Source organism: Sapajus apella, unplaced genomic scaffold (assembly GCF_009761245.1).
Source record: "Sapajus apella isolate SASKATOON/1434 unplaced genomic scaffold, GSC_monkey_1.0 scaffold17, whole genome shotgun sequence".
In the NCBI taxonomy this organism is placed as follows: domain Eukaryota; kingdom Metazoa; phylum Chordata; class Mammalia; order Primates; family Cebidae; genus Sapajus; species Sapajus apella.
The window spans coordinates 18,770,259-18,792,450 of NW_022436957.1; the positions used below are offsets into that span (position 1 = coordinate 18,770,259).

The 22,192-nt window shown below is 38.1% G+C and overlaps 1 protein-coding gene and 1 long non-coding RNA gene across 2 annotated transcripts in view; one reads left to right on the plus strand and one right to left on the minus strand.

Annotated features, from left to right (window-relative positions):
• Positions 1 to 22,192, minus strand: part of LOC116556766 — a 363,628-nt gene that overhangs the window by 39,640 nt on the left and 301,796 nt on the right. The window lies entirely within an intron of this gene.
• On the plus strand, positions 1,117 to 3,343 carry DDX53 (DEAD-box helicase 53). The gene is made up of 2 exons (XM_032286122.1): positions 1,117 to 1,206; positions 1,279 to 3,343. Exons 1-2 carry the CDS (start codon positions 1,131 to 1,133, stop codon positions 3,087 to 3,089), a joined length of 1,887 nt encoding a protein of 628 aa, XP_032142013.1. The 5' UTR covers positions 1,117 to 1,130; the 3' UTR covers positions 3,090 to 3,343.

Genomic DNA, 22,192 nt, shown 5'->3' on the forward strand with positions numbered 1-22,192 from the left:
GAAGGAAGGAAGGAAGGAAGGAAGGAAGGAGAAAGAAAGAAAAGAAAAAAGAAAAGAAACCTTTGAAAAGAAAAAAGAAAAGAAACCTTTGACAGGTCCTTAAGTACACAAGACTACAGGACAATCAAGCCAATTCTGCATAACTTCAGAAGTCTGAAGACGGACTTAAGGGCAAGAAGCCGCACATTTGGGTTCAAAAATACTTTTGTAACCATTAAACACCCTCATAATGGAATGGATATTCTTGAAATGAAGAGAGCTCCCTGACTCTGGGGCTGTCTAAATAGAAGCTGGACATCCCTCAGTCCAGACTGCTGCTAGAATGTCTTCTACGTGTACCTAATAAATGAGTTCTACACAGCCTTCCAGTGCTAAGGTCTCAGAATCTATCTAACCACAGGGAAGGAAAAAAAGGAAGAGGCAGTGAGAAAAGTCACAAACCATTGAAAAGAGCCCCTAAAGTACCTTAGGCAGCACTCTACCTCTCTTCTAACCATCACCCCTAGAGTGTGCACCTAACAGATTTCTGATTAGTATAATTTAGGTCACACTAGAGGACAGGGAAGTGATGAATTTATCTTAACAAAGTATTGTATTCACTCCAAAAGAAATCTGTCAAAATAAATAAACTCACAAACATATAAATCAGTAATTTTTTTTTCTTTAAATCACTTTTTTTTTTTTCCTTAGAGAAATAAATGGCTTATATAAAGGACAATGTGTATATGGTATATATGTTTAAGGCCTGCTTCAAGGTTGCTCTCAAGCTGAGCCAGAACTATCACGAGAAGAGCGAAGGGGTACCCAGGACACAGAAGTTAAGGCGTCAGTTACTCTTAGGGTGCTGGCAGGGTCAGCCCCTGAGAGTGAGTGTCTCTTTAAATTTGCGTCACAGAGGCCTGTGACCTCACCCCAGTCCAGGCCCTGCGATTGGTCAGGCCATCGAAGCCTCGCCCCTGCACGTCAAACACTGGTTCCTTAGGTAACCGCTGCCTACCATGACTACCACCCGGAAATAATCGCCTGCGCCGCCACCTTCGCTGCAGAGGGCGACGGGGAAGAGGCCGCAGACCTGCCTTCTCAACCGTATGTAGGCGAGAAACCAGTGCTGATACTCCCACTATCCCGCAATGTCCCACCGGGCCCCAGAGTGGAAGAGGGCGGAGCCTAATTCAAGAGATCTTGGGGCCAGCTGGGATGGCAGAGGCGGCAGAGGCGGCAGAGGCGGGAGAGGCGGCAGAGGCGGCAGAGGCGGCAGAGGCGGGAGAGGCGGCAGAGGCGGGAGAGGCGGGGGCTGGTGCGGCCCCTCCGGCCATCAGGGACCTAGAGCAGCTGGCTCCGGTGAACCACCACTGAGCTTTAAGATAAAGAACGATATGGTTGGTGCGGTAATTGGTCGCGGTGGATCCAAAATAAAAGCCCTAGAACAGTCAACAAACACTTTAATACACATCGTAAAGGGGGCATCTGAAGCTGAAGTAAAGATTTTTGGTAACAAGGAAATGAAAGCAAACGCCAAAGCAGCCATAGAGACTCTTATTAGAAAACAAGAAAGCTCCACCTCAGAATCCAGCGTTACTAATGCTGCATCCCAACCCCCTGTTGGAAGAAATGTACGCAGAAATGACAGTGTTAGAGAAGCGCGGCCATCGTTAGATTGGGATCGAATTAGGGCAGGCGGCCTGGAGAGGAAAAAGAGCAAATGGGCAGATCTACCACCAATTAAGAAAAACTTTTACATAGAATCCAAAGCAACAAGCTCCATGTCTGAAATGCAGGTGATTAACTGGAGAAAGGAAAATTGCGATGTAACATGTGATGACTTGAAAAGTGGTGAAAAGCGTCTCATCCCCAAACCCGCTTGTACGTTTGAAGATGCTTTTCGGCAATACCCTGATCTTTTGAAAAGCATAACAAGGGCAGGATTTAGAAAGCCAACACCAGTTCAATCCCAAGCATGGCCAATTATTCTACAAGGAATCGATCTTATAGGAGTTGCACAAACTGGAACAGGGAAAACGTTGTCCTATTTAATGCCTGGGTTTATTCATCTTGATTCTCAACCAATATCTAGAGAGCAAAGGAATGGTCCTGGGATGCTGGTTCTTACACCCACTAGAGAGTTGGCTCTTCAGGTGGAAGCTGAATGTTCAAAGTACTCATATAAAGGTCTTAAAAGCATCTGCGTATATGGTGGTCGAAACAGACGAGAGCAAATAGAAGACATTAGCAAAGGTGTGGATATCATTGTCGCCACTCCTGGGAGGCTGAATGACCTACAGATGAATAACTGTGTCAACCTAAGAAGCATAACCTACTTAGTTATGGATGAGGCGGATAAAATGCTCGATATGGGATTTGAACCCCAGATAATGAAGATTTTACTGGATGTGCGCCCAGACCGGCAGACTGTCATGACAAGCGCAACCTGGCCAGATACCGTTCACCGACTGGCACGTTCTTATTTGAAAGATCCTATGATGGTTTATGTTGGTACTCTGAATCTCACTACCACAAATGCAGTGAAGCAAAATATAATTGTTACCACAGAAAAAGAAAAACGAGCTTTTATCCAAGAATTCATAGAGAACCTGACGCCAAAAGACAAAGTCATCATGTTTGTCAGCCAAAAATATACTGCTGATGACTTATCAAGCGACTTCAACATCCTAGGCGTATCTGCAGAAGCACTGCATGGCAACAGAGAACAGAGTGACCGAGAACGAGCATTAGAGGACTTTAAAAGTGGAAACATAAAGGTACTGATTGCAACTGATTTAATAGCCAGAGGCCTTGATATTAATGATGTCACACATGTATATAATTACGATTTCCCACGGAACATAGAAGAATACATCCACAGAGTAGGGCGCACTGGACGGGCAGGAAAGACGGGCACATCAGTTACCCTCATCACTCAGAGAGATTCGAAAATGGCTAGTGAATTGATTAAAATTCTGGAAAGGGCAAATCAGAGTGTTCCAGAAGATCTGGTACTAATGGCTGAGCAGTACAAGTTAAATCAACAAAAGAGGGACACAGAGAAACAATCAAGAAAACCTGGACAAAGACGCAAGGAGTTTTACTGATGTTTAAGTTGAAAAGTTGTACCAGGCTACTAGAAGTTTCCAGGCATGTTAATGTTATGCAGTATTGAATATACATAAGGAAGTATTGGAAACATACCGACCATTTGAAGAGACAACTAATTCTTAAATAATACTGCTAAACTTTCAATATTGTGTCTGTTCCTTAATAAAAATAAGGCCTCCCAAATGAGAGAATGAGAGAATTTGTGAAGAAAAAGCAAATGTTATATGTTGGTTAAAGTTTAATTTCTTTTTTAAAATACTTTGATTTTAAGTTTAGGGGTATATGTGAAGGTTTAGTTCCATAGGTAAACACCTGTCACGGGGGTTTGCTGTACATATTATTTCATTACCCAGGTATTAAGCCCAGTGCCCAATAATTATCTTTTCTGCTCCTCTCCTTCCTTCCACCCTCCCCCATAAAGTAGGCACCAGTGTCTGCTGTTTCCTTCTTTGTGTTCGTAAGTTCTCATCATTTAGTTCCCACTTATAAGTGAGAACATGTGGTATTTGATTTCCTGTTCCTGTGTTAATTTTGTAATCTGCTATGTCCATTTGTCTTCTCTAAAACCCTTGGTAGAAGACAACAATGGTACTTTTCTAGCTTTCAAATAGTACTAAATTGAAGCATAGCTTCATGCTTATCCAGTCAAAATATTCTTTTTCCCCCCCAGCAGTTGGTGCCACAACAATTCTTGAAGTTATTTCCACTATCATTCTCTGCTTTTCTTAGTTCATTAGAAAATAAATGCTAGATTTTTTTAGAAGATTCCACGATTCTATTTTTATCAGAATGATGTCACCAACAGAGCAGGATGTCTGACTCACTGGGCATCAGTCCTTGTATGCATTTTGTCACTAACCCTTGGTTAAAATGCTGAGAAAATCGCTTGCCTTCTCTAGGCTTCAATTTCTCCATTCATAAAATGAGATAGTTGTATTAATTAATTTAAGGGTCCCTTTCACCTCTAAAATTCTGTGATAACTAAAACTGTATGCCCCAGCCTTGTGTTAACACTTCCTTGTCTAATCTAGGGGAAAATGCATCCTTGTATAATAAATTGAACAAAGCAGTCCTTTTCAATGACAAGAAAGTGCATTCTGCATTTTTATTGATTTTGCAATGTAATTGGTAGGTTTTCCTTTTATTCTTTGCTTTTATTTTCATCAGGTTTTATTTTAATTCAATTGGTCCTTGGAAGGTCAAAACCATATATGTACACGTATATCTGTGAAAAAAATTAAGGTGAAAGAAAAATTCATCTACTGGCAAAAACATTAAAACCAATCAAATGGCATTTTTGCCATAAGAACCAATTTTAGTAAAACTCTTCCTAATTTCATTTATAATTCTACCTCTTATGCCTTATTTAGAAGCAATGTGCTTCTCACATCTGCAAAAAGACATCCTCACAATGATACTAAGTAAACTTTAAAATTCAGTGTTCATGAAAACATTAGAATTAGTTATTTCTGGCAAAATCGAGAAAAATTAAGGCACCAATCTTTTTTCCTCAGCCTGCCTCAGTTGTGACTACAAATAAGTCAGAAAACATGGGAAAAAAAAAGAAGTAAACGCTCTAGGTATAGGTATTTATGGTTTAAAGTTCAGACTTTAAAGGCTTTTTGAAATGTAGACCTCAGTATCTCTTGATAAAATCAATAACAATTGCTAACATTTTTGAGTGATACATACCTGGCACTTTATCTCACAATCTCTAATATTTGTAAGAAACCCACTCAGTAGGTAATCTTACCCGTGTTTTGCAGAGGATGAAGCAAAGCCAGAGGAGCTAACTTGCCGAAGGTCCCTAAATCTGGTTAAAGAGAAATTAAGTTGTATTTTCACCAGGAAGTGCTTGATTCCAATATTTATATATTTTTAAATTTCAGCATAGTAATTATGTGTAAGGCAATATGCTTGTCTTGAGGTTCTCTACAAGTTCAGATTTAGTGAAATAGAAAAGTGTGTGCAAATTTAATGCAAAGGCAATCTATAGCAGAACTATAATAGAAGCTCAAATGGCTTAGGGATGTTCAGTCAGAGGAGAAATGATAAATGTTTAGCAAGTTAGACTGTATGTTGTTTTCCAGAATTATTCTTAGGGGCAATGCTATATTTGTTTGAAAAAAATGCAACAATTAAACCAGTTGAGATAGTATATTTCCATAATCATATTTAAGTAACAGTAACAAGAAAAATTATCGCTCAATGTCTATGAGTAAGAAAATGAGGGAAATATGCATTTCTTCTACAAGAAAAGGCTGAAAAGAAGAACTAGCATATAGAGAAAGATAAGTCGAAATAGAGCAGTGATTGTCGACCAAGGGTGATTTTGTTCTCCAGGAGACCTTTGACAATATCTGTAGACAGTATTGGTTGTTACAACCATGGATGGGCGGTGAGGTGTTACTGGCATCTAGTGGGTAGAAGCTAATCACCCTACTATCTACAGGACAGCCCCATACAACAAAGAATTATCTGGCCCAAAACAATAGTTCTGAGATGGGGCATCCCTGAGACAGCCTAAGAAAAACAACCAAAACCAACTGCATAGTGATCAAAAAGGCACTTCAAAGAAAAAAAAGTAGAGGGTTTCTAAGCTGTATCTTGTGGCTTTTGTAGAAAAAAACATATTCCTACAAGCTTACTGTCTTAGGTATGGTCTACATCACTGGTTCTCTACCAGGACCAATTTTGTCAATGCCTGGAGACAGAGAGACTGGGTTGTTGTGTTAGTCCATTTTCATACTGCTATGAAGAAATACCCAAGACTGGTAATTTATAAAGAAAATGAGGTTTAATGGATTCACAGTTACACGTGGCTGAGGAGGCCTCACAGTCATGGCGGAGGGTGAAGAAGGAACAAAGGCAAATCTTACATAGTGAGCAGGCAAGAGAGCCTGAATCGGGGAACTCCCCTTTATAAAACCATCAGATATCGTGAGACTTACTATCACAAGAACAGCACGAAAAAGACCTACCCCCACAATTCAATTGCCATCTACCAGGTCTCTTCCCTGACACATGGGAATTATGGGAACTACAATTCAAGATGAGATTTGGGTGGGGACACAGCCAAAACCTTATCAGTTGTCATACATAGTAGTGATGGTGGCGGCGTTGGTATCTCCTAGGTAGAGTCGGAGGATGCCACTAAACATCACACAATGCATAGCAGAGCTCCCTACAACAAATTATCTGGCCTGAATGTCAGTAGTGTCACAGTTGAGAAACCTTGCAATAGATTATGCAAAAATAAAAGCACAAACCTAGTTGTAGAGAAGCCCAAAGTGGACTTTAAGAAGGAAAACAAAAAGAGGATATTCATTTGTTGTGCACTTTGCAATATGAAACCCTCCACTAGCCAGGCGTGGTGGTGCACACCTGTAATTCCAGCACTTTGGGAGGTCAAGGTGGGTGGATCACCAGAGGTCAGGTGTTAGAGACCAGTCTGACTAACATGGTGAAACCTCATCTCCACTAAATACAAAAAATTAGCCAGGTGTGGTGGTGATTGCCTGTAACCCCAGGTACTCAGGAGGCTGAGGCAGGAGAATTGCTTGAACCTGGGAGGACGAGGTGGCAGTTAGGTGAGATCGTGCAACTACACTCCAGCCTGGGCAACAGAACAAGACTTTGTCTAAAAACAACAAAAAAACAAAACAAAACAAAACAAAACAAAAAAAACCTCCACTAACTTTCCTTTCTTTGGTAGAATCTGTATTTCTCAGCTGGAGTTGATTTTGCTCCATAAGGGACATTTGGCAACGTCTGGAGACAATTTTAATTGTCCCAGCTAGGGGCAGCATTGCTACTGTCATCTAGTGGGTGGAAGTCAGGGATAAACATCTTATAATGCACAAGACAGTACCTTACAACAATGGATTTTTCATTCCAGAATATATGGTGTTGAGGTCAAGAAACTGATTGGTTGCATTGATTGACCAATAAAGTTTTTGTGTCAGTAAACTGTGTTTCAGAAATTCCAAGAAATACTGAGTTCTACATACAAATTGGAACAGATGGAAAGCAAAACACGGAATATTCACAGGAGTCAAAGCATGAGGAGTCAACCGACCTCAACGTTATTCATAAGATTCTCAGCATGGTAACTGACATTCAGTAGGCATTCAACAAATATTGAGTCCCTTCCACATTTCCCTCTCCCATAACCCACTATATAATGCTTGTTCACTCTTCTGGGTGTTGCTCAGGCTCTCCCCCCATTTGGAATGCCCTTTCTCTTTCCTCTCTGCCAAGACAAATCACATTTACCATTCTGGGTCCCGCCAAAGTGCCACATCTTCCCAAAGTTCCTATCTACTCTCCTTCGTTTCAAAAATTCTGCAGTTACAGTTCTTGTTATCTAAGAATAATGTTGACATTTATACTATACTAGCTTACATTCCTACAGAGACAACTTTAAAGAAATAAAATGAATTCAGAGAAATTGCACTATCAAGTATTTAAATACATTATCAAAAATACAACAGTTCAAAGAGTTTTATCCCATGTGATTAACAAATCATGAGAGAACTGTTGAGAGCTAAATCTGCATAGGAATCTAGTAGGCAATAAAGGTAGACAGTTTAAAATCAGTGAAGAAAGAAAAACCTACTCCAATACTCCAAACCAAATAAGTAAAATAAATAAATTAAAAATGCATAATATATAGCAGAACAATTGATCAACCAAAAACTCCTATTAGAAAATAATTCCCACTAGATTATTGCTTTTATAAAAAGCAAAAGAACATCAAGTTTATATAGAGAAATCATTTCTGATATCAATGCGGAAAATAATTTTTAAACATAAAAGCAACCACAAAAAAATAAAGGTAAATATGAATATGTTTGACAATCTTCTTAATGCCAAAAATACTATCAAAGGCAAAGGAAACACCAGAAAAATAATTTAAAATATATAATATGGTCATAGCTATTTATATTTTATATGCAGAACTTTTTACAAAGAAAAAAATAAAAGATGAATAAATATGGGCAAAATGTAAAAGGCAACTTACTAGACAAGTGAACAACATATATATTAAAAAGTATTTGACTTCTTTAACATCAAAGGAATTAAAATTAAACCAATTATATAACTTTTCTTTAGCAAACTGGGCTAAGATTCTTTTTTTTTTTTTTCTTTTTTTTTTTTTTTGAGACGGAATCTTGCTCTGTTGCCCAGGCTGGAGTATAGTGGCACGATCTTGGCTCACTGCAACCTCTGCCTCCCTTGTTGAAGCTATTCTCCAGCCTCAGCCTGCCGAGCAGCTGGGACTACAAATGTGTGCCACCACGCCCGGCTAATTTATTGTATTTTTAGTAAAGAGGGGGTTTCATCCTGTTAGTCAGGATGGTCTCCATCTCCTGACCACGTGATCTGCCTGCCTCAGCCTGCCAAAGTTCTGGGATTACAGGTGTGAGCCACCACGCCCGGCCAGATTCTTTTTAAGTACCTAATGCTACAAAGGATGCAGGGATGTACACACTGATAAATTAAAATTTGATTTAATTATATTCTGTGAAGGGATAGTTGAGATTATATATACATAATTTGTATATGTTTAATAGACTTTGGTTTGGTAATACTACTTCCAGAAATTTATCCCAAAGAGATAATCAGATATACACACCAATATTTATAAGCAAGGCTATTTATCATAGTGTTATTAAACATAATTTTTTTAAGCCTCAAGGCCTAATGATAGGATACTAGTTAAATTGCAGCATATCTATTCTTGATTTGGAATAGCAGAAATCATGTTCTTAACAAACATTTTTAAATGTAAGGAAAAGCAGTTTATGGAATTATATCAATTGCTTTTAGAAAACTATATTGGCCCATGTATCTATATAAACAAAAACATATGAAATGGACACACATAGATACATACACACATTAATGATAGCCATGGTTTTCTACATTATGGGATTATAGATAGTTTTTCATTGTTGTTGTTTTGGGTTTGTTTTTTGTTTTTTTTTTTTTTTGAGATAGAGTCTCACTCTGTCGCCCAGGCTGGAGTGCAGTGGTGTGATCCCAGCTCACTGCAACCTCTGCCTCTCAGGTTCAAGCAATTCTCCTGCCTCAGTCTCTGGAGTAGCTGGGCTTACAGGTGCAGGCCACCATGTCTGACTAATTTTTGTATTTTTAGTAGAGAAGAGGTTTCATCATGTTGGCCAGGCTGGTCTTGAACTCCTGACCTCAAGTGATCCACCCGCCTCAGCCTTTCAAAGTGCTGGGATGGATTACAGGTGTGAGCCACTGCACCCAGCCACTAGATGGTTTTAATCTTTATTGCCTAAAATTTCTATAAAATACTATTACTTTTATTATAATGAAAATAATGTCAAGTGTAATTTTTGAATAACTACTTCAAAAGTACCTTAATAATTAAATGACTGAAGAAATTAATTCAACCGGCATTGTATTTGAAGGTATTTAAAATACAAGCATCTCTTGTCTTTTCCCCCACTTGAATGTAAATGCCACTAATAGGAAACATCTTTTCTCTAACACTGTATCTTTTTTTTTTACTTTTAAGTTCAGGGGTACAAGTGCCAGGTTTGCTACATAGGTAAACTTGTGTCATGGGGGTTTGTCGTACAGATTATTTCATCACCCAGATATTAAGCCCGGTACCCATTAATTGTTTTTCCTGATCCTCTCCCTCCTCCCACACTCCTCCCTCCAAAAAGCACAGTGTGCGTTGTTCCCCTCTGTGTCCATGCTAACACTGCAGCTTAAGTGCTAAAAACAATGCCTGGAACATAGGAGAAGCACAGTAAATATCTGAATGAAAATAAGTACATTATTTTATTTTCATTCAGCAAGAGTAAACTTTTCTATTTCTGTTCCTTGTTTTGTCTAGTGACAATTGTTGGCCTACACCTCACCTTATAATAAAATATATGTTGTTTGTGTCTTTTACACATGGCACCCACAAACAAGGGACACTTTTATCTCATCATACAGACTAGGAGACTAATGCTCAGAAAGGCTGTATAGCTTTCCCACATTCAAAAAGCAGGTAAGTAGAGTTTGCTATCTCTGTGCTGAAAATTATAGATTCAATGAAGAAGCAAGCTAGAGTATACAGAAATATAGGAGAGATGAGAAAGACATTATTAGGGAAAGCACACAGGTACCTCAGTTTATAGCAAAATAAGTACCCTGTAAAGGTATTTTTCACACTATGCAATATTTTTACCACTCTTCTTTTCAGCCCTTAAGTGTCTCTGCGGCTTTCTAGCTTTAGAGAAACCTGCATGGTAAACTGAAAGCTTAAAATGAGAGATTTATCATCACTGAGTAATCAGACTTTTCACAAGTCCTTTTAAAATATTAGTCTAAATGGTTTGGTTGGATATCTGTTCACGTAGGCATTTAGTAAACTACAGAACCATGACAACAATAAAAGAAAAGTAAGAAATGATCTGAAGAAAGACTGCAGTAAAGCCTTCATGCTGCTGGCTGGGGGAAGGGATAGGAATATTTTGGGCATGCAAGATAAGCAAAAGAACCTGCCAATGTAACAAGTCTCAATTTATAACTTCTAAAATCTGAATTTGTGGGCATAAAATTATGAAGTGCCCCATTAGCCATATTTAGGGTGGCAGACACTGGTGGATTACCTACCCGGCAGCTACCCCCACCACCTTCCTGCTATGTCCCTTCCTACTTGCTGGCATAACCCACTTCCTATTATAGAGATTACAAAAGCTAGATGTTCACTCTCCTAGCCTCCCTTTCAGATAAAGCATGGGTACATGACACGAAGCTGGCCTATGGCACTGACAGGAAAGTCTTCTTGGCAGTTTTAGAGGAAGATCTCTCTCCCTTACAGTCATGTGAGGTCCTTCCTGGTTTTATACAGTTGTGTGGAGATGAGGCTGTGACGGTCATTTTTAGACAGTGAAGAGATAAATCTGAAGATGAATACTAGCATGTTAAGTCTGACTAAATGGAAATTTGGAAAGTAGCTGGATCACATAACTGTGCTGCTGAAGTAAACTCTATGTGACAGGTACGGAGGTGTGCAGTTCAGATCTCCATTCAAGAAAGAACTTGCTGATCAGCTGTGAGGAATGCAGTTAGCTGACAGCCCCCAGCTGCAAACAATCCTTGGCAGCATCTGACCCAAGGCTAACCTCTTCCAGGAAGTCTCAGCCAATAGCTGAGCACAGTGAGACACTAGGGCCCAGTCATTTCTGCCCGACATTGGACTGTGCTCTGGGCCATATTTGCAGCGGAGCTCCCCGTTAGGCTCACCTGATTTCTCAGACCCTCACTGGAGTTTTAGGCTCTTCCTACCCATCCTTTTCTCTTTACCTTCTACTTTCACAGGTATCAGATTTGAGCTACAGTCAGAAGGATTTCTCTGACCTCCTGATACTTTTCCTCTTTATCTCTCACAGGTGTTACCCCCAGTAAATATTGGACCCAAGCAATATACCCAGGAATCCCCTACCTGTGAACTTTGTTTTATATAAAATAATAGATATCTTTATTGTTTAAGTCATTATTAGTTGAATATTATATTACTGGCAACCCAAAGTATCCTAACTGATAAATTGGAAAAATAGCCATAAAATACCTTTGTGGAGGCAGTGAATTTTCCATCATTGGGAAGAGGGTCCCGTGAGGTGTACTTTATTTGGATGAGAGTTAACTATAATAAGCAAATTAAACTCTTCTCCTGATTGTTTATCTAATGGGGACACTGAAAACACAGGATTCTATAGGGAATTACTATAATTTTATAAAAATTGGAAGCATATCAAACAAGCCCAGCTTTTGAACAGTCAGCAGCAAATAGAGGAAGAAGAAACCAGCAGAATAGAAAACTTGAGCTGCAGTCATGAAGAGACCCAATATCAAGGTCATCTGAACCAATAGCTTTAACAGCATTCACACTTGGCTGCACCTGGAATACATCACTGGCTCTGACACATTTGAAATGTAGCCAACCAGAGAAATTCCTGCAATCAACAGCCTAGAGGGGCTCAGGATGAACAATTCTACCTAATGGAGATACATAGCTCAAAGAAATTGGAATCTTATGTACACAAGGAAAAATTTTTTCAAATCCTTTTCATATAGAAGGGGAATATGGAGAGAGGAATTGATGGGCCATGTTTATTTTCCCACCTAAGCCTGAAAATCCAATTTAAAAAAATGAATATTTCTACAAGAATATTATGAAAGTGGGCAAAAACATTTCTCTCCCTCCCTCCTCCTTTCCTGTAACCCAAGTGCCCTTCCTTTAAAAAAAACGAAAAAGGTAATTCAGAATTTCTTGGTGTATTGATTGGATAAAAATCTATAATGAAATGGAAAGATGAAAGGAAGACTGGTCTTCTCTATGCTGACTCCTCCATTTCACTTTCCAATTGCTGCTAAAGCTGTTCAGTGGCTTTCAAATTCACAAAACTACCACAGTCTTCAATTCTATGTGCTCCTCACACAGCACATAAAGAATACCAAAAGCCTGTCATTGTTTTTCCACTCCATGTAAATGTTAGTCCCCTCTTCAGATCTCCTCTCCTACTGCAAAATTCTGTTTTCTTCTAGCTCTTCCAATGGGGTAAAATGTCTGCAGTGATGTTTACCCAGCTGAAATAAAGTCCATCCAATCTTCCTAAGCTTGCAATACGTGGTGAATTTTTGGCAGTAAGTATGCCAATGTGTTTTGGGGTCCTAATTAAAATTTCCATTGGAACCCATTTCTCATATTCAGCAAAATCCCTTTAAAGTCCAAACTAATTGACTTCAGGCTTATGCCCTATGAGAACCTATACACCATTTTACTAAATGTTTTCATTTTCTCTGCAATCAATAAAGTTGCCATTGCCATATCCCTTCCCAGGCATTTCTGTTTTTGCTCTCTTTGTAGGCCCTTCCTATAACACACACACTATTTTATAGTGCCTTCCCATGAAGTACCATATGACTTTTCATTCTAATTTAACTCTACCGTCTCACAGATAAGAGAATGTTAAATGATGGTAACTAAAAGGGTTAAGTGTTTTCTACTTCTGAAAAAAGGTCTCCTCCTTACCCACTCTTCTACAACACATACACAAGTGTACACACACATATATTACACATGCACACAGTGTGTGTGTCCAGTTTTGCTAAGAACACAAAGCCTGCCTATAACCTCCTCCAAGCCTTGTTCTGTCATTCAGAGCTCAGAACATCGTGCACAGTATACAGAGTAAACTGAACTTACCGTTCGTGTAGATAAGGGGAAAAGATCTCCTTCTCTCCTTTTCAGAAGACACCAGTTACTGCCTCCAGATTCAAGCATAACATAATAGATAAGGGCGTAGTCTCGGGAGTCAGAAAGACCGGAGCACGAGTCTCAGTTTGGCCACCTGCAGTCAGTTACATGAGATTGGGCAAGTTATATAAAGGCCCTCAGTCTTGGTTTACTCAGCTGTAAAATATGGATGGTGATTTTACCTTGTACTTCATGAAGAGTTAATGGTATATATAAAGCAACCAGCATAAAAAGCATTATATTCAACAGGTTTTTAAAACAGAAGATGGTAAGAAGAGATAATAGTACAGGCCAGTTCTACCTACTTGTCACTCACAAATTATAAATGTTAATGTATCGTAAATAAAAGAATTTCAAAAACATGCTCCTTTTGTTTTAGGAGTTGTTTCCATGGGGAGGACAGTTATTTGGTCCATCTGTGGAAGACGTATGTTCTTGACCTCTGCTTTTCTCTGTCTGTCTGCTTCATTCTCCTCCCTCCACAAAGTGCGTTTTGCTGTTTCTTCATGGCCATGATGGAATATGGCTGATTCCATAGCTCCCTGCTCTACATTACTTCTTTTTATCCTGTCAATGTAGATTGAGGTAGAATGTCTGGCTCCATGTTTATATTTCTGTATGAGAGAAACTGATTGGTCCACTTTGGATCAGAAGTCTACTCATGATCCAATCAAGTGTTACAGGTGAGAGGGCTGATGGTGACAGGGCCCTCTAACACAATCATAGCTGCTAGAGCCTCAACCCTATGCTTAAGGGAAGGTAATCTTCAGAAAAAGGGGACTGTAGGAGCTATAGTATTACACTGGTTTTCTTATAAAGAAAGATCATATATATTTATCATTTTATGAATACAGTTATAACTTCTAGTTGTCATGCAGAGACTGTTAAATTTCTTTTGTAGCATTTCTCTGAAATAGAATTTTCATGCTATCCAGACAATTCATTAGTATATACGTTATTATTTATTTTATCATGTATCTTATCTACCCCATTCTTTCTGGAAACTTTCATACAATCATCTAACAAGCAAGACCTACTTCTAATGAATTTTAATAACCATTTTCCAAGAAGGATAGTACTCACAATACTATTTATATCAACATTATCTACCAAGCCTATTCTTTATAAAATCTGGAGCTGTTCAATTAATAAACTTTCAGTCTAAAATAAAACAAGTCACACCAATAAAATTTATTTTCCCCCAAAACACTCTTACATGAATCTTAGTTTCACTATCATCATTATCATATTTAGATATTTACATTTTAGCAATAAAAATACATGTTGACTTTTACACTTAAGACGTAGATAAGATGAAGCTATTTCTTGGCACTATTTATTTTTCATGTCATTCTAAACCACAAAGAAATTGATTTAGGATAACTCTCTCAAATATGACAGTTTTTTTTCTTATTTACCACATGTCTAATTCATTATCATTTCTTTTCATTTATCATTGATATGTTATCTCAGTATATCAGTTTTCTCTGTTGAGATTTAAATAGTTCATATAGAAAACTAAATAAATATTAATCATATTGGCTGCTTCAGAAAATATCTTAGAGTACAATATTGAATGTGCCAGAAAATATAAATATTAAGATTGTACAAAGTATTACTTGAGGATCAAAGAATTTAGCAGAGAAGGAAAATAAATTATTAATATGCAGTTAAATTTGTACAAAACCATTGGGGGAAGAATGATTCAAAGACAAAATTTACTGGTTCAGAGGAAATGTTTCATGGAATTTTTTTGCCACATATGTTTTTTGCTATCATTTAGATGCCTCCTATTTTTTGTGAGATATTCAATCATACCAGGTATCACGGTAGGGCTAGGAATTGAAGGGTTTATATAGATCCGTAAACCCCAACACTAAACCCTAAAGTTTCCTAACTCAACCATAATTTTGTGCAAAGAAAAGAAGAAATGGCCAGGAGCACTGGGTTTTGGCCAGGGCCAGTGATCTCCATTTACTGGAGTCAAGGCCCATTATTTATTCAGAAACCTAATTCTGTAGGCTGTCATGGCAAACCAGGATGCTTCTTAAGCACTCAGTAAGACCTACATGAGAAATTCGTGCTCTTGTGAAAAACCTAGTAGTAAAGACAGAGCAACTAGTTGGACTTCACAAAGTAGCCAAAAGTTCTTCATCTATTGCCTTACATAGCGGTAGCAAAATGAGAAAAGGTGCCTGCGCAAAGCCCTATGTTTAGAGTGATGACAAAACCTTTGAAGTATGGGGTCTCTGGCAAGCATACACATCCAAGTCTAGCACATATGTCTCGATTCACCTGACTCTGGAGGGTGCAAATAAAGCATTCATTATTTTGCCAGCTATCCCACTATTTGACCACCTTGTATATAACCTGAAACAGATCAAGACCCTCTCAGAATGTGACCAATCAATAACTAACCATTGTGACACTGGTATGTAACGATGTTCCTGACACTATTGATAAGAGAAATACTATAAAGCAGGGCTAGGTCTCTCTTCTGCAGGTTAGGTAGTGAAAAGCTTTCCAGCTTTGAAAGCAGAAAGATCTGTGTTCTACAGAAGTTCCATCACGTATTTATAATCTTTTTTTCATTTTAAATAATCAAACGTAAATAAAACGTTTAACAAATAACAGGTATATATATCTAAATTTAGAGAATGTTAATTGTCATATTTGTTTTAGAGTTTATTTTGTTAAGAAGTTGAAGATTATAGAGATTTAAAATTCTATGTTATCCTATTTTGCTCCTTTGTACTCTAGAGATAACTACTCTCCTGAAGTTGGTATGCATCATTCCCATGTATATTTTTATGTTTACTATGTAGTATTGTTATTCGTGTTCTGAATTTTATATAAATGGTGTCATGCCATATGAATCTTTCTGAAAATTTTCTTTGCTCACTAGGTGGTGAAATGTATCAAAGCTGATTTATTAATATGTAGATCTAGTTCATCCATTTAAATTTGAATAGCATGCCATTCTATGGCTATTCGACAATTTGTGTATCCATTACTCTATCCATGGACATGTTGGTTATTTGTAGTTTGGGGGTCTTACAAGAACGCTATAGTGAATATTGTTAGATACGTTCCCTCGTGCATGTGTGCAGGAGTTTAATATGTGCATTCCTATTTCCCTACAAGTGGAATTGTTAGGCTTTCTAACTTTCGCTGTTCTGATGAATGTAAAATGATGTTTTGCAGGGTTTTTTTGTTTCATGTTTGTTTTTCCCCCGAGACAGTCTTGCTCTGTCACCCAAGCTGGAGTGCAGTGGCATGATCTCGGCTCACTGCAACCTCCGCCTCCCGGGTTCAAGCCATTCTCCTGCCTCAGCCTCTTGAGTAGCTGGGATTACAGGCATGCACCACCACACTCGGCTAATTTTTGTATTTTTAGTAGAGATGGGGTTTTGCCATGTTGGCCAGGCTGGTTTCAAATTGGCTGGTCTCAAACTCCTGACCTGGTGATCCACCCACCTCTACCTCCCAAAGTGCTGGGATTACAGGCATGAGCCACTGCATCTGGCCCACATTTTATAGTTTTAATTTGCAGTTTCCTAATTACCAGTCAGGTGAAACATCATCTGTTTATCAACTGTTCATAACTTTTATCTTGTAAATTGCCTATTCATAACCTTTACTCCATTTTCTATAGGGCTGTCTACCTTTTTCTAGTTGATTTAAAAGCGTTCTGTATTTCTTCTCCATATTAAGCCTTTGTCAATTATATGGGTTGCTAACATCTTTTTTACAATTTTTGGATTATCTTTCACTTTCTTTGTTGTGCCTCTCAATCTAAAGAATTCTACCTTTTGTTAGCTCTATGAATTTAGATAAACCATTTCAACTGTCAACATCTTCATTTATTCATTTATCAAATAAAACCAACAGTGCCTTATTTACAATATGGTCGTAAATAAAAATAATGACATAATAAATGTACAGGGATAAGCAATATGCAATAATTAAGTAGAAGTTTTCTTCTTGTGGCTCTACCCTCAAACAGAAGGGGAAACAGGGGCACACTACTATGCAAATACATTCATTGAGCTATGTTACGTCAAAAAAGACATCATATGGAAGCTTGAACAGAAAGATTAGTCGCCTAGATTATGTTACTCAATAAATATTAATATTTATTGAAACCTTCCTATGTACCAAGCATAGAAATAGAGTGTGATGCAAAACAGACCAATTCTTGTCTAAGTGGGAAAGAGGGAGACAATAAGAAAACAAATTCTTATTTGCTGCAATGTCAGGATGAAGAAAGTTAAAGGTTTATGTGGAGATTACAAAATGATTGACGGGTACAATTTCATATTAGGTGGTCAGAGAGGTCCCATCATTGAAGCACCTGAAGTAGAAACCCAGAAGAACTGAGGAAAGGACCATGTGAAGGAAGTACATGCAAAGACCCTGAGATGCTAGCATACTTGTCAATCAAGGAGAAAGAGGACAGTGTAGGGGAAGGGAATAGCAAGAGAGTGCAGGACAGGAATCCAGGGACAAGATAATGACTGTGGAGTGCACCATAAGGATTCTACATGTTATTCTAGAATGGAATATCCCTAGAGGGACTTGAGCAGAGGAGTGGCATGTTATAATTTGTGGTTTTTTTGTTTGTTTGTTTGTTTGTTTTTTGAGACAGAGTCTCACTCTATCACCAGGCTGGAATTCAGTGGCACGATCTCGGCTCACTGCAACCTCCACCTCTCGGGTTCAAGTGCTTCTTTTGCCTCAGCCTCCCTAGTAGCTAGGACTACAGGTGTGTGTCACCACGCTCAGCTAATTTTTGTATTTTTTTTCTTTTTTGGCCAGGCACAGTGGCTCACACCTGTAATCCCAGCACATTGGGAGGCTGAGGTGGGCAGATCACAAGGTCAAGAGATCGAGACCATCCTGGCCAACATGGTGAAACTCCGTCTCTACTAAATAATAAAATGAAATAAAAATAATTTATGTTTTAAAAGTATCCATTCAACTACAAGATGGATAAAAGGCTGCAGAAGCATAGAAGAGTAAGTATGATGACCATGGAAACGTGCCTTACTTGCATGGAAGATTTCTAAAGCCATTCTGGTCATTTGCCCCAGTATTCAAAAATAAGCAACTCTGAACTGAAATCTCAACTGGAGCAACTGCCATTATTTCTATTTACTCTTATTGGAAAGTCCATATTTAATTCAGAACCTGGAAAAACATAAGAAATACTGGCAAAAAAATGACAAAATAGTGGTGAACTTGTTTACCTCTTGTTTGCACTGGCTAGTTTGTGCATTTTTCTTTGGCCTAAAGAAATCAAGGCCTATTTAGAATTGTTACTGCCTGTAGATTTTTTTTAAAGCATCAAATGGCTTGGCTACAAGCAGTGGTTTCTTCTTGATTTTGGGGGGGGATATCATTAGTTAGTGACATGGAGAGGTCATTCCTAACCTTCCCTCTCAAGAAATGTTAGCCCTCTGATAATGAAATTTTCCCAATTTTTTCTCTCTCCAAGGTGTTCTAATTGATTTTTCTCCCTGCTGTTTAGAATCTAAGACTATTTAATTAATGGGTTTCTTTTACACAAATAGAAAAACTCAGCATGACCAAAGTCAGAATGGTCAACAGCTCAGCTCTTCCCTGCCTCCCAGCTGTAACACCTTATTAAGACTGATTCTCCCAGCTTGCCTGCCAATCCACAGGTGCTTCACATTGTGTTTTCAAAGTTTCTGCTTCTGCATTGAAATCACCAGTTTTATTTCTTAAGAAATTATTCCTAAAGCAGGTCTTCCCAAATTTGGATGTGAAAATGAATCACCTGGAGATCTTGTTAAAATTTAGATTTGAACTCTAGATCTGGGATGGGGTGCAGCATTATGAATTTCCCATATGATGCTTATGTTGGTGATCTGAAGATCCACTTTTGTAGCAAGGTCCTCAGCTGAAGGCAACTACAACTTTAAACATTAGTAAAATATATGCACATGCTCCTCTACTCATGACAGGGTTATCTTCCAATAACTCTATCCTAAATTGAAAATATCCTAAGTCAAACACGCATAAGGAGTTTGTCAATAGGTAGTTTTTTAGTCCTTGTCCCCTTCCTCTCTCTTCTCTCATAGTCCCCAGTGTCTGTTGTTCCTATCTTTACGTCTATGTGTATACAATGTTTAGCACCCAATTTTAAGTGAGAACACGTTGTATTTGGTTTTCTGTGTCTGCCTTAATTAGCTTAGTATAATCGCCTCCAGCTGCATCCATGTTGGTGCAATGAACATGATTTCACTCTTTTTCAAAGCTATGTAGTATTCCATAGTGGATATGAGTCATATTTTCTTTAGCCAATCCACTGTTATTGAGCATGTAGATTGATTCCATGTCTTTGCTATTATGAATAGTGCTGTGATGAACATGAGTGCATGTGTCTTTTTGGTAGGAAGATTTTCCTCTGGGTATATGCCCAGTAATGGGACTGCTGGGTCAAATGGTAGTTCTGTTTTTCTCTGAGCATCATTATTTGGTGATAGGGAGAGATCAAGCCTAAACTTTCAAGCTAAAAATCTGAAAACTTGTCTAAGTATGGTATACATAATAATAATTTACAATCTTGCATTAATAGCCTAAATAGTTATTTCCCCTATCATTTAAGATCTTTTTAGACAAGGGAGAATCTTGCATTTGTCTTTGGTGCGATTTCTTTGAGGCCAATAGCTCACAATGCTGAATGTGTTCAATCCTCAGCATGGGTTCTCAAAGTCTACTCCCAGAACCAGCAGCATTAGAATCACCTGGGAACTTGTTAAAATTCCAGATTTTGGGCCCCACCAAAGACCTACTGAATCAGAAATACTGTTTGTAGTACCCAGATATCTGCATTTGAACAAGCCCTTCAAATAATTCTGAATTTTGAGAACCACTGCTTTATAAGACCAGTTGTTTTTTTTTTTTTAATAAAATATATTCATATGATTTTCTTAAATTCACTGTATAAGACTTATTTTTAAAAAGCCCCACAACCCCCATAAAATCTATCTGCAAAGTGTTTGGCACATATAAATAAATTAATAAATACAAATCTGGCATAAGGGGGAAGATTAGTATAGTTTTCCCCACAATTTACAATATATCTTCTTTCTTTACTAATGCAGCTGTAAGCTATTCATTGCATAAAGAAGGATTCACAAAATGTGACACAGACATTAGCATTTAAAAATTTAGGCAATTTATAGCAAGTAGTAAGCTCTCAGGAGGCCAGTTTGATATTGCTTTGAGGGCCACTTCTCAATTTCTTATACAAAGAATATCTAGGCATCGTTCTTTTCTCATTTCAAAGTTTATTCCTCCTGGGAAGAATCCATTTGAACCATTTCTTCTGTATAATTGACTATTTATATGCAGCTATTACTGGCGAACTTTACCCTCTTGAGGGCCACTAACCATGCCTGGGTTACTTTTATGATGAAATGTTACCAGGAGATGAGAATCTAACTATGGAAAAAGTCCAGGCTGGTTTTCTTAAGACTTCCATGGGAAAATGTCAGCAGGTCCAAGCATGGGGCTACTTCAGTCCTGGGCTCCACCAAAAAAAAATTACTCATCAAAAGTAATTGGTAAATTCTAATACATTTCTAAGTGAGAGAGTTCCCCTGAGTTTCTATCACCACATTTAGTGCTGGAAGTTATCTTAGAAATAGCTAGAAATGGATTCATGTCAACATTTAGAATTAGAATCTGTAATAGTTTAACATCAAATGCACTTCATAAATCACTAATATCCCTACACTTCATTTTTATCTAGACTTTTTTGAAAAGTTATATTTTATGTCCTAACTTTTGCTCACCTTTTACATTGTGTTTTCAACATTTTTATGTGCTATATATCTACTCATTAAAAAGAATTTAATATCTTGAGCATTGACATATTAAATATCCTAACAAAGGGAGTAAATTAACTGCTTTTGTAAGAACAGAAAGAATAGTAATAAACAATTTAAGCAAAATTGCTAATAAATTTGCAATGGCTAACTTTATGTCAACTTGGCTGAACCATGGTGCTCAGATATTTGATCAAACATTATTCTGGATGTTTCTGTGAAGGTTTTTTTTTTTTTTTGGATGAGTGCAACATTTCTTTTTGAGATTGTATTGGTCCATTTACATACTTCTATAAAGAACTGCCCAAGACTGGGTAATTTACAAAGGAAAGAGGTTTAATTGACTCACAGTTCAGCATGACTGGGGAGGCCTCAGGAAACCTACAATCACGGCAGAAGGTGAAGGGGAAGCAAGGCATCTTCTTTGAAAGGTGGCAGGAAAGAGAAATGCTGAGTGAAGTGGGAAGAGCCCCTTATTAAGACCATCAGATCTTGTAATAACTTAATCACTATCACAAGAACATCATGGTGGAAAATGCCCCCATGATCCAATTACCTCCACTTGGTCTTTCCCTGGACATGTGGGGATTATGAAGATTATAATTCAAACTGAGATTTGGGTGGGGACACAAAGCCTAATCATATCAGAGATTAACATTTAAATTGGTGAATTTTCAGTAAAACAGATTACCCCCCCATAATGTATGTGGGTCTCATCCAATTGGTTGAAGACTTTAAGATAACAAAGACTGACCTCCCTCCAGCAAGAAGGAATTCAGCCAACACAGTTCCTGGGGATTCAAACTGCAACTCTTCCCTAAATCTCCAGCCTGCCTGCTTACCTCACCAGAGCTTGGATTCACCAAGCACCCACAATCATGTGAGCAAACTCCTCAAAATAAATCTTGTGCTTGCTTGCTCTCTCTTTCTGCCCCTCCATCTCTTCACACAC

Excerpts from the sequence above, each read along its gene's own strand:
- DDX53 (XM_032286122.1), top strand. The coding sequence starts at position 1,131 with ATGTCCCACCGGGCCCCAGAGTGGAAGAGGGCGGAGCCTAATTCAAGA. Across the intron at positions 1,207-1,278 it reads GGCCAGCTGGGATGGCAGAG|GCGGGAGAGGCGGGGGCTGG; the intron begins GCGGCAGAGGCG and ends GAGGCGGCAGAG.